We start from the raw sequence: 13,501 nt of genomic DNA, 5'->3' as shown, positions 1-13,501 counted from the left end.
AATATGAAACTGGTTTCCATGATTTCATATGAATAATTGATTATTAATTTCACATGTATAATAGACAATTGCTTGGCTTTTTTTAGTAAGTGGAGGAGGTGAAGGAGAAAGGAAGAAAATTTGGAACTCAAAATTTTTAAATCTATAAATAAATAAATGATATTTTAAGAGGCCTCTTGTAGATGGTGACACAAGCTGAATTGTAAAGGAAGCTAGAAATTCTAAACAGCAGGGGTGAGGAAGGAGAACGTATAAGATATAAGGGACAGTCTGTACAAGAAGGTATTTTTTTTCATAATTATAACTTTTTATTCACAGAACCCATGCCTGGGTAATTTTTTACAACATTATCCCTTGCACTCACTTCTGTTCCGAATTTTCCCCTCCCTCCCTCCTTCCACGCCCTCCCCCAGATGGCAAGCAATCCTATACATGTTAAATATGTCACAGCATATCCTAGATACAATATATGTGGGCAGAACCAAACCATTCTATAAGAAGGTAGTTTTCATTCAACCTCATGCTCAAATCTGTAAGTCTGGGTTAGTTTCCTGGGGGCCTCAGAATCAGCTGGAATCAGGATAAGCAAAAGTCCTTGGTCTTTAAGGGGAGAAGTAAAGGGAATGGACAAAACTGCCACAAGCTCTCTACAACCTCCCTTCTCCTCATCCACCTCCAAAGTGACCCTGGCTTGTCTCACTCCATCCCCTAATTCCTCCTACAATTCTCCTAACCCCAAGCATTGAGCTAGCATTAACTGTGAGAAGAGAAATTCCAAACATGCTAATAGCATTATCATCCAATAGGTAATTAGCCTTAAGTGCTCGGTTGTCTGATTCCAGTGCACCTATTCAGCATTTCAGCCCTTTACACAAATCAAGTTAGATCACTTGATATTCCCCATCTACAGTAGGAGTAGTATCTATTTTATGCAGATCCGAAGCTGTATAGATTATCTTGTATTGTGGCTTTCTTCCCACCTAAGGAATAAAAAGACTATTCCATGGCAAGTCAGGGTTTGACATTTTGTTAGACTTTCTACTTCCTTTCAGGGAATACCTTGCTGAACTAACTGATTATTACCCTGATGAACATAGGGAGAAGTAGCCTTTTATCTAAATTGTATTATTTTTTATCTTTTTTTAAATTAAAGTTTTGGTTTTTTTTAAATATTTTTTATGTTTCATGAGTGCTTCATTGTATTCTAATCCTGAGCCTGAATTGATCTAGTATCCTGAATTAGGCCTGGTCTAGAAAAGTGCCTCTCCTTAATTTCTATTGGTATTGACCTGCCCAAATCAAATCCTATTTTCTCTATAAATCTTTATCTTATCTCATTAAATGGAAGCTTTCTTATATACTTTCTTTCTTTTCTTTCTATTTTGCTTTTTTTCTTTCTCTACATGTTTATAGCTTTCATAGTATTAGGAGAGTACCTAATTGAATACAGTCAGTGCTCAATAAACATTCATTAAAAATAAATTAATGTAAAATGAGAATTAAAAGCACTTTATCAACAAAATTCAAAATTGGCCTTTGATTTCTCAGGTACTACCCCATTTTTCCCTGACTCTAAATTCCTATTAGGAAATAACAAATTATTGGAAGCTTAAAGGAACTCTTGTTATTAAAAGGGACACACATTCTCAAGAAATCTTAAAGTCAAATGGAAAGTTGACTATTTTAAGTAAAGAATCAATTGTAAACTCTACTAGGGCTCCCTTGATCCAACCAAATTTGAGAAGAATGAGGGCAGCAAAAAGTTGGAGTTTAACAAATGAAATACTAAAGAAGAAAATTCAATTTGTACCTTAGCTGGGTAAATGCCTCTGAATTCCCTATTCTTTTCCCATGTTTGGTTAGCCAGAAGTCTTCCATTTGAGATACCAACAGATGCTATTCCTTATCCACTTCATCCCTTTTCTATTTGGCAACCATCTCTACAAGATTTTTCTTTTTCATCTAGTTTCTATGTTCTCCCTGAAGCTTGAAATTAATACAGATTTCAGTTTGTTTCCTTATTTGTGTCACTGATAGAGCAAAAATTGAAGACAAATTAGGAAGCCTAAACTTTACCAACAAGTCAAATCTTAAACCATGCTTCTAGAGGCTTCCCAACATTTGGCATTTTTAGTTATAATGTGCTTTTTTACTCTTTCTGTCTCTCTCTCTATGTCTCTCTATTATATATAATATATATTCTTCTATGTATATACACACACACATATATGTTCATATATATAATATATTCTTCTATGTATATATATATACACACATATATGTCCACATATATGGGTATTATGTATATATACATGTTATATATGTGTTTGTATATATGCACATACACACAGATATAGATATATAGATATATGTATATATGCATTTTTCTGATTTTACAAACTCTACTACTTCTCTCTGAGAACAGAAATAATTTCTTCTAAAATGGTCCTTATTGATATGCAAAAGATAGAAGTTCTCAAAATACCTCTCAAAAAAAATATGCTGGTAGAACCTTTAATCATGTATTTAGAGAAAAATTCTCAATTAAATGAAACACAAATTCTGAAATCCAGAAGAAAACTTAGATATCACCAAGGTCTGTAATGTCTAACTCAAATAGAGTCCAGTAAACTATATATAAGCATCCCTCTGGGTCTCATATTGACTTAGAAAACCACATGTTAACATAATCTACATTGTTTAATATTTCCCAAAGCATTTTAATTTGTTCCCTATACACAGGACTGTTGCAGTTCACCTCTGATCTAATCCATGTCATTTTATATAAGAGGAAACAGACTCAAGGAATTATAGTGACATGTCTAATGTCATGTATCATTGTCATGTGGTAGGTCCAGGCACCCAGGAATAGAATCCAGATCTCTTGATTCCCAGCCTAGTGCTTTCTAACATCACCTATTTCTAGCACAGAGAATGAAATTCCTTCTTGTCTTAAAATATTCTTTGTATGGCAAAGTTGACAAGATCAATAAAACTGTCCCAAAAGTTCCATTTCACTTAGTCCACATCTCACCATTCAGTTTTGCTATTGCCAGTGCCCAAGGCTAATCTGAAATAGGAAACCAAACATTTAGAAAATACCATGTGAGACATAATAGATGATATTCTGGAAGTCCAGGATCAAAACAAAGAAAGCTTTATTATGTTTTGGCAGTGATCAAAACCCTGGAGATAGTGGGTAGAAAGAATATAAAAGAATAATGTACAGGGCACCACAGACAAATGCAAATAGAAACAAAGAGCTACAGTACCACAGTCTTGTATTTGCCAAAACTGACCAGATACTTAGGCATTTTTCATATTCCAATAAAGATAAATAGTTAGTAGACCTGGGAAATCATAGCTAAGCAAAGATTTATGTTGTCAGAATTGGAGTGAAGCCTACAACCTATGAGCCTGGCAATTCACCATCTTCTCCATTAACACCAGCCAAATGATGAAAGGTATAGTGGACTACTGAAATAATAAGTCTCCCTCTTTCCAGGCTCATCCCTCTTCACTCCATCCTCCACATAACTAACAAATTGATATTCCTAAAGTACAGGTCTGAACTAATCATTTCCCTAGTGAAGAACTTTCAAGGGCTTCCTATTGGATATAGAATAAAATCCGATCTCCTTTGTTTGTTATTTGAAACCATCCACCATCTCCATCCTACCTTTCTAGTCTTATTACATTTTTATCCCTCTAATATTACCCTTACTGATCCTTCTTACGAACAATATTTTTTTTCTTTGTATCCTTTTCACTTAGCACAATGCCTGGTACGTTGTTGATATTGAGTTATTTTCCATAATATCCAAATCTTTGAGACCCTATTTCAGCTTTTCTTGGCAAAGATATTGAAATTGTTTGTCATTTCCTTTTCCAGCTCATTTTACAGATGAGGAAACCGAATAAAACAGGATTAAGTGACTTTCACAGGGTCACAGAGCTAATAAGTGTTTGAGGTCAATTTTTTTTTTTTCAGGAAGATGAGTTTTCCTAGACTCCAGCTCCACTTCTATCCACTGAACCACCTAGCTGCCCTTGGCACATTATAAGTGCTTAAAAAATGTTTTTTTGACTGATTGATTTACAGTCTTTTCCATCTAGCCAAACTGGCTTACAAAACAAAATACCCATCTCAGGCAGTTCCTTTGCATATCTTTGTCCCCTGACTGGAATGTTTTCCATCACAACTGCCCCTTAGAGTTCCTAAGCTCTTTTAAGGTTTCGCACAAATGCCACCCCTTTTAAGAAGTCTATCCAGATTTCCCATCACCACCAGCTAGCATCTTCTCCCCAATTTTACTGTGTTTTAATTTAAATACATATTTGATATTTATCTATTCACAAGTTCTTTCTGAGAGCAGGAAATATTTCATTTTTGCAATGTGTATTCACAAATGCTAGCACAGAACTTGGTACATTGTAGGTATTTAATTAATGTGTTTTGGTTTTTTTTCCCCTGAGGCAATTGGGGTTAAGTGACTTATATGACTAGGATCATACAGCTAGAAAGTATTAAGTATATGAGATCAGATTTGAACTCAGATCCTCTTGACTTCAGGGCTGGTGCTCTATTCACTACACCACCTAGCTGCCCAATAAATGCTTCTTAAATGACAGAATGAATGAATATGTGTCTGGCCCCAAGAAATATAGATTCTATTCCTGACTCTACCTCTAACTAGTTTTGTGACCTAAGGTAAATCACCTCCCTTGACCTCATTTTCCTCCTCTGTATAAGGAGACTATTAGATCAAGAGAGTTCTAAGGCATTTTTTTTTTTCAGATTAAACATTTTCTTCAACGAAAGTAGGAAAAGTGAACAAATACTCTTCTCTTTTCCCTGAAAGTTATGAAGTTTGTGTAGAGGGATTAAGCATATAATTGTGAGCAACAGAGTCAGACTTATACTCAAGCCAAGAAATAAAATGTTTTTGCAATAAACTGTCCTATTAGAGATTCTTCTTTTCTTATTTTCATTTACTCTCTTTCTCATTTTCTTTAGCTTTTCTTTTCAATGGCCAGAATCAAGAGGGAAAGCTTATTGCCACATCTTAAGTATCTCTCTGTTCTAGAGAATCCAAAGTTCTCACAGAGCCACAATGAACTCTGAAAGATCCCAGTATGGTACATTGATCTATGGAAGGGTACATTGCAGTAAATGTTATTTTAGTATAACTGATATAAAAAGATTCATTTAAATTTGAGGAATGTTGGAGATATTGATTGAGAAAGATAAGTTAAAGCTTTCTCATACTCTCCCTCTGTGGGGAAGAGGTTGTAGAAGACTTGCCTGGATCTATACTCCATTCCAGGAATTCTTCAGGAGAGTGAGTATGTGGTATCCATGTATGGATACCATATGGGTGAAAGTATTGAAGTGTGGTGTAGATGAATATAGAAGAGTTTCTTGAGTATATTTTGGTCATTTTAAAGCTAAATCCCAGATATCATGTTTGTCCTTTTCTCCTTAAACACAATACAAAGTGAAATGCAGTTCTTTAAATATTACAGTTAGGCGGGATCTAAGTGGCATGGCTTTTGCTGTGATTTGTTAAAATTAAGAAATAAGAACATAGGCAAAAAAGCTCAGAAAACTGAGCAAAAGTAGGCCTGCAATTGTGTAAATCAGATGATCAGAGTCATTACTGGGGAGGTAAGAGAGGAATTTTGCCTTATAGAACCTAAATTTAGAGTGTACTGACAACCCTTGCAGAGCTTCAGAAGCATAAAAGTATTTGAGCTTAGCACCTAGTTTACAAAAATAATCAGCTTAAACAGGAAGTTTACCAGATGGCATGCTGGCAGTTCTAACCAAGATGAGTTTTTCTTTGATTCTCCCCCTGCCCACTGGAAAGTGGTCTTCCTAAGAAGCAAGACATTGTATTTCTTACCACTTGCCCCATTGGGGGTCTTATGATACTTGCCTCAGGCACAAAAATGACTAGTTATAGCTCTGCAGATATTCCTAACTACGTGAACATATCTAGATATCAGGGTCTTTTCTTACTGCAAACTTCCTAAAACCCTAGGATTCCCCCTTGGGACCTTGGATCAGCCATATATTCTCCCTTTTAGCTCTGCCATTCTTTGATTAAGATGAAGAAAATCTTTGAAAGCCAATAAACCCATTTAGATACATATGACCCACCCTTGCTCTCTCCGCCTCTTACTATTCCTTCCTATGGCTCTGAAAATTACCCAAAGGTTTTGTGTCTGAACCACTGACAGTCCTGACAGATCTTTTTCATTATTGATCAATCTATTACTCCCACCTTTTCTTGTCTGCCATTACCTGATCATTTAAATTCATATTTCTAATCTCGGCAGGATCATTCATGGAAGCAGAGTAATCATTGGGATCACTGAGTTTAGTATTTAAATACCCAAACATCCTTTAGGCCAGGCTGCAGATGGGAGACAAAATTGACAACTCATGTTCCACCATTGATTCACAAACTGAGTTTCACGGCACTGACAGAGAGCAGAGGAGCTTGGCTGTGAGTCAGGACTATCCTGGGGATCGGCAAAACAAGCCAGCATTCTCATGAATTCAGACTCTTCTTACCTGAAGGGTAGAGAGAAGGACTTGTAAGCCACTGGTTTCTTGTTCAGCCATTCTGATCCTCAATTCACCAACTCCTGCCCTAAATCTGAAAAAGTATCTGCAGACGATTGCCTGGCTTACAGGGAAGCTGCCAAGCTGACCTCGCCACTGGCCTCGTAGGAGCTGAACAGAGATCTCATCCACACATGTTGCTGAGTGCTAAAAGTCATAGCAATGCAACCCTAGACCTCAGCGGAAAGATAAATGCCCCCCGACTCCCTGCTGGCTTGCCCACTGTGACAAGGGAGATTCATTTCCTATATAAAGAATCTGGGGGATTAGGGAGAGGACAGGCCTGTAAAAAGGCCTCAGCATTTGAGGTGGGGGTAGGGATGGAGGGAATACTAGTGAGTCACTCACCTCTAGTACTGCAATGGAACCCCGGGGAGAGAAGAAGCCACCTTGGATGGCTGACAGGCATTCCCAGCTGACCAGCCATTTATTTCCAAGAGATCTAAGCAGACTCTCTCTCCCCCTCCCCTCCAATTTTTTTGGTCTCCTGCCTGCTCTAATGTAACAGGAGATCTATAGGGCCTTACACAACAGGGTTGCAATGTAGGGCAATGGAATGGGATTGGTGTTATATCTTTGGGGCAGGAGTGTTTATTTGCAAGGACATTAGATAGTACCATATCCAATAGCACTGGCTAACATCCCATACTGAGACACAAGGTGAACAAGAGATGTGGGCAGTTTTCTTAGGAAAATCAAGCATCAATCATAACCATTTAGTATCTGTTGTCATGTTTGTATAAAAAGATTAAATGCTATCTAAACCCACCTCCCTGCCTCAATACCCTTCTTACCATAAAGACTTAGTGATGATCAAGACAGAGAATTCTAGTCTGTTCATTTAGCTTGAATATTTTGATCAAATATATTTACATAGTGTAAATTCCCAAGCAAAATTCTGTGAAATTATAGAGGCAAGCTAAATGGAGCTTGACAGCTAAATTACACATAGCCAGAGAAAATGGCTGTCATCTGCCTAAAGAGTACTCATACTACAAACTTCCCTTCTCTCAGAAGGGTGAGGGACAGGAATTTATGTGGGAATTACACCTATAAGAGGGACCCAAACCCATGTTGTTCTACCTCCAAATTTCAAGCAAGCTGTAGCCCAACCATATTTTTGAGATTTCAGACCAAAAAACATTTCCTGGTGCTACCTGATTATTGCAAGCTTCAAATGCTACAAGATCCTCAAGGAACTTTGAGTTTAAAGCTAAAAAAGTAAATGGAGGTTGGGATTATGTTAGGAAAATTAGGGTGCTAAAATCTTTGATGCCTGGAGTTTCCAGAATTAGTGAGACAAGCCTCTTCTTGGCAAACTCCTCACTCCAAGGACAACTGAAGCTCTATCGAGGAGGGAAAATCCATGGGTATCCCTTAATGCACCAGAGGCAAAGGCTTAATAAGGGCAGGAACTCAAGCCCTTGAACTGTCCCATTTGATCATCTGAAGGAAAATCCAATTTTACTTTTCCCTACATCTTCTTAGAAGAATGAGGGGGATAAAAAGAAAGACAAGAAAAATCCCCAAACATAGACTAAAATTTTTACTTCCTTTCATCAGAATTTCTAAAATTACTTGTAATCTGAAATTACAGAAAACAACAAATACAGTTGCTCTTCCATTAGAAAAAAATTTGCCTTTTTTCTCTACAAAATGGCTTCTAATGACTTCTATGATATGACTCCAATTTATGTGGGCAATTTTATTTCACACTATTCTCTTTTATACCCTCTACATTCCAACCAGAGTGAGCTATGAGCTATTCCTGGATAGCCATACCTGCCCTTTCTTGTATATGGAAATCAGTGCAATCCATCAGCCATACCTTCAATGAACTATCTCGACATTTCTAGCTGTCAAAATTTTTCTCTTCCTCTAAGATCTCACTCAGGGGCCACTTATTCCTTGAAGCATTCTCTTATCCAATCCTCAGTTAGAAATGATCCATTTCTATTTAATCTTTTCAATATCCTTCATCATATTCTGACTCTTTACCTCTAAGTAAATCATAAAATTTCTTAATGGTAGAAACTGTTGTTTATTTCATATTTTCATGAAAAAGGCTTAGCACAATGCCTTTCACATAGTCAACACAGAATAATGTTGGATAAATTAAATTGATTATTGAACTCTGAATATAAAGTCCCACTAACAACACACACACACACACACACACACACACACACACACACACACATACTTTTCCAGTAAACAAAGCTTACCCTAAGACTTTTCCAAGTTTCTCATCAAAATTTACCTTTTCTATCGCCCATCTCCTCCATACCCCAAGGAAGATTTATTCATTTGTGTTGAGATGTTAGTATCTTAATGTACTACATGTTAGAGATGGCATTTCCTTTATAATATTAATTATCAAAATATGAAGTTCAAATAAATACTAGTGATGTGTTTGTTATACAAATGGTAAGCATGTAGGGCATCCTACAGGCTATTATTTGGGAGTTGAGGAGACAGAAATGTTTCACCCTTCAAACTATATTATAGAAGCAGTTTTAATGCCTTGTACAAGTAGAAGTTGTTTATGCTTATTTGCAAAGTAGTACAATAACCCCTTCAATGAGAAAGATAATAAAGAAGCCAGACAGCTAGATACCTCATAATAAATCCATGAAGAATGTAATCATAGTAGCTTTTTTGATTCAAAGGTATCTGTGCAGTTGTGTACATCAAGTGAATTCATATATAAAGCACTTTGAAATCTGTAAAGCACGATATAAATATGAGTTTTTATTGTTGTCACTAATAATAGAATCAGTGGGGTATAATAGATAGAGTTAGGAAAACATGAGTTCAAAAGCCTCTGGCACCTGTTATCTACATGATCTTAGGTAAGTCACATAATCTCTCAGTTCTGGCAGTCCCTCAAATCTATAAATCAAAGAAAAGATGACAATTTGCATTCTGTACCTTCCCAACAACTCATTGAAATCACAAGGCCAGCCTAAAAAGTTTACTCTTGCCATTTAACATATTAGGGAGGCAGGCACAGCATAGCATGACAGAGAGAATAATGCCCTGGAAATAGTGAAATCTGGGTTCCATTTCCAGCTCTGAAATCTGTTAACCATGTTAGCTAAAATTGCTCTGAGCTTCAGTTTCTTCATCTGTAAAATTAAGCACATAATCTAATCATTTCTAACATCTCACCTAGCTCTAATGTCCTAAGATTCAGAATTCTCTGACTCTTCATGGCCTGAGTTGTGATCTCCCCACTCTTCTGCCCTCTTGTCCTATTCTACACTATTATAGAGGATAATTTATGTGTCTGAAAAAAACTTTTGGTCCCGCCGGCATGCATCTCTGACCTACATTCTTTGACTATGATTCTAACTTAGATTGGCTCTAACAGTAAGTTCAACCAAGGAAGATGTAGCTTCTCAGAGTGAAAGACAATACAGCCAGTCTCAAGTGCACTTAGGACTTCAAAATTTTAAAAAAGAAGTAGATACAGAACAGGGAAAATTCTGTTTGGAAAAGGAGTATATAATTGTCTTTAAGCAAATACCGTTAGAGAATAGGCATTTAAGTTGATTCTGTGATGCTGAAACTTTTCAAGCCAACTCTTGGCCATAAAACATATTTACATTAAAAGGGTTTTTTATGTAATATGATGATGGATAAAAGGAAGCAAAAATTATGGCAACCTTTACCAGTTACTCAAATTCATTTTGTATTTATATAAATCTTTATAGTTATTAGTTAAAAGGGAGTCTAAGGAATCTATGCTTAGTTAGATGAAATCATCTTTAAATTATTATTCCTTGATTTGATATTTTGTTATGTATAGACAAATCGCTCTCCTTTTCTGAATCTCACATTTGTGTTTTTGGTTGTTTTTTTTTTTTTTTTTTTTTTACATATATCTGTAGAACATAGTGAGTATACATAAATTATCCCCAGTTCAAGGTCCACTCAAAACTATGGCTCAGAATTCATCAGTGCTTACTTTTTCCAAGACAATCAGAAATGGTAATTCAGTTCTAAGCAAAATAAATAGTGCAGCAAATTAAGTAATGATAAGAAAATACTTATCAAACTCATACTCTCTCATAGGTTGCCATGTCACTAGTGGGAGAATGTGAACATGCCCAAGTAGCACAATCGATCAAGGAACATGCATGAAGGGGAATATATACATATAAATATAATATATACATATAGATATGTGACCAGAACACTGACATCATATTCTGTGGGGGGTTTGGGGAGGATGGAGAAGTATAGAAATACAACATGTACCTAGATAAATACAAATGGCTTGAGGAAGAAGACAGACCAAAAATTGGAGCATCAGAGAAGACTTTGAATAGAATGTGTCTCATTTCTAAATATATAGAGAACTGAATCAACTTTATAAAAATGCAAGTCATTTCCCAATTGACAAATAGTCAAAAGACATAAACAGACAATTTTCAGATGAAGAAATTAAAGCCATTTCAATCATATGAAAAATACTCTAAGTCAATATTTATTAGAGAAATACAAATTAGGACAGCTCCTCACATCTCTTAGATTGGATAAAATGAATATGAAAAGATAATGATAAATGTTGAAGGGGTTGTGGGAAAACTGGGACACTAATAATTCATGTTGGTGGAGTTGTGAAATGATACAATCATTCTGGAGAACAATTTGGAATATGCCCAAAGGGCTATACATTGTGCATACCCTTTGATCCAGCATTCTCACTGTTGGGTCTATGTCCCAAGAGATCATGAAAAAGAAAAAAGGACACACCTGTGCCAAAATGTTTGTAGCAGCATTTTGTAGTGGCAAGGAACTAGAAATTGAATGGATGCCCATCAATTGAGAAATGACTGAATAAGTTGTGATATATGATTGTAATGGAAGATTAGAAATATTCTATAAGAAATGATGAGCATAGTGATTTCAGAAAAGGCTACTTATATGAACTGATGCTAAGTGAAGTGAGCAGAACCAAGAGATCATTGTACATAGTAACAAGAAGATTATGTGATAATCATCTGTGATGAGCCTGGTTCTTCTCAACAATGCACTGATTCAAGGCAATTCCAATAGACTTGGGATGGAAAATGCCATCCACAACCAGAGAAAGGACTATGGAGACCAAATGTATATTGAAGCATAGTGTTTTCACCTTTTGTTTGTTTCTTTCTTTCTCATGGTTTTTCCTCTTCGGGTCTGATTTTTCTTGGGCAACATGAGAAATATGGAAATAAGATTGGACATATTTAATCTATATCATATTACTTGCTGTTTGGGGAGGGGAGAAGTAAGGAAGAGAGGGAAAATTTTGGGGACAAAAAGTCTTACAAAAATAAATGTTGAAAACTATCTTTACATGTATTTGGAAAAATAAAATACTAGTGAGTAAAGAATAAAAGGAAACTTGAGTTTCTAAGAAGCTGAAATGAGAAGTATGAGCATCCTAGGAATGGGAGATAACCTATAAATGGCCCACAAACAGGAAATGAAATTTGGTTTTGAAGCAAAATAAATATCTTCTGCCTATGACTAATTCAAGAATAATAAAAAACATCCTCAGTGGCCACTATTGTTACTTCACTATGCCCTTCATGGGTACCCCAAGAAGCAGCCTGCCAACAACAAGCTTTCTGAAGGTTATTCATCACTCTACTGATATTTACATATGAATGTTCTTATCTAAGAGAGTTAAGGCTGGCTAGCATAGCAACATATTAACCATCTGTTATTGTACAACATGCCTATAATAAGCTATAATGATCAGAAATGACTGTTGTTGCCTATACTATCTTTTGTTTTTCCTCCTTGGAGGAAAAATACTTCCACATCCCCTGTTACCTCTTTTTCTCTTGAAATAATCTGTGTTCTGTAGCCAGGAAGGTGGCTAGTATATATCTCTGGTCTTTTTATAAGAAACAGAATAAGGTAATTGAAATAAGGGTTTTGAACAGCCTGAATACAAGGTTGGCCTTTGATGCTTATCTGGTTATGTGGCCCAGGATAATTCACATTAAAAAGTGTGATTCTAGGAAAATCATTTAACCTCTCTCAACCTCAGTTTTCTCATCTGTAAATGGAGAATGGCACCCACATCATACAATTCCTGTGAAAATCAAATAAGGTAATTAGAACCACCCAACAGAATAATGGAGTACCTACATATTGCAGTGAGTTTGCCTTTACCAAAGATGTTCAAATAAAAGTTAGATGACCATTTATTAGATATTGTAGAAAGGATTCATAGATGGGTTTAATTTTGATTAAATTTTTGAGCATATTCGCTTAATCTAGGAATTGTACCATGTTATCTCTATTAATTTTGTAAAAAGTTATAGCTGAATGGAATGGTTCTCAGAATGCTGGAAAAAGGTGTTGACAACATTCAAAAATAGCAAAGGAAATCTAATATCATGCACTTCTTGGTTATCTAGCTTTGTAACTCACACAGTATATATTTGTATGTATGCATACTTTGTTAGCCACCATGAAGCTCACTGAAGCTTACAAGCATACATGCAAAAATAATATATTGTAAATAAAAGACTCAATAGGAACTTTCCAATTAAATGCAAGCCACATATATATAAACATATTTATACTATATATGTACATAAATGTATACATATGTGAACACACATACTGTGATGTATGTGTTTTCATGTATGTGTATATGCTGTTTAAAGTTTATGTATTACATATATATTACATGTCACATATATTTATGTATTACATATTACATATGTACCCATACAAATTAACACTCAGTGACTTCAATGTGAAGCACAATCCAAAAGATGAATACAAAATATGGTGGAAAATACTGACTGGAATAAAGAAATGAGGAATACCAAGAGTTTGTCATCTACTTTATCATCTACT

The 13,501-nt window shown here is 35.6% G+C and overlaps 1 protein-coding gene across 1 annotated transcript in view; it reads right to left on the bottom strand.

Moving 5' to 3' along the window:
* Positions 1–6,921, bottom strand: part of AGBL1 (AGBL carboxypeptidase 1) — a 1,144,955-nt gene extending 1,138,034 nt beyond the window's left edge. The window contains exon 1 of the mRNA XM_051981064.1: positions 6,581–6,921. Within this exon, the coding sequence (XP_051837024.1) occupies positions 6,581–6,631 (51 nt within the window). The 5' untranslated portion in view covers positions 6,632–6,921. The remainder of the gene's footprint in view (positions 1–6,580) is intronic.
* Between the last annotated feature and the right edge of the window lie 6,580 nt (positions 6,922–13,501).

Source organism: Antechinus flavipes, chromosome 2 (genome assembly GCF_016432865.1).
Source record: "Antechinus flavipes isolate AdamAnt ecotype Samford, QLD, Australia chromosome 2, AdamAnt_v2, whole genome shotgun sequence".
NCBI lineage: Eukaryota > Metazoa > Chordata > Mammalia > Dasyuromorphia > Dasyuridae > Antechinus > Antechinus flavipes.
Note: the sequence above shows the minus strand (reverse complement) of the source record. Positions and strands in the feature narration are given on the sequence as shown.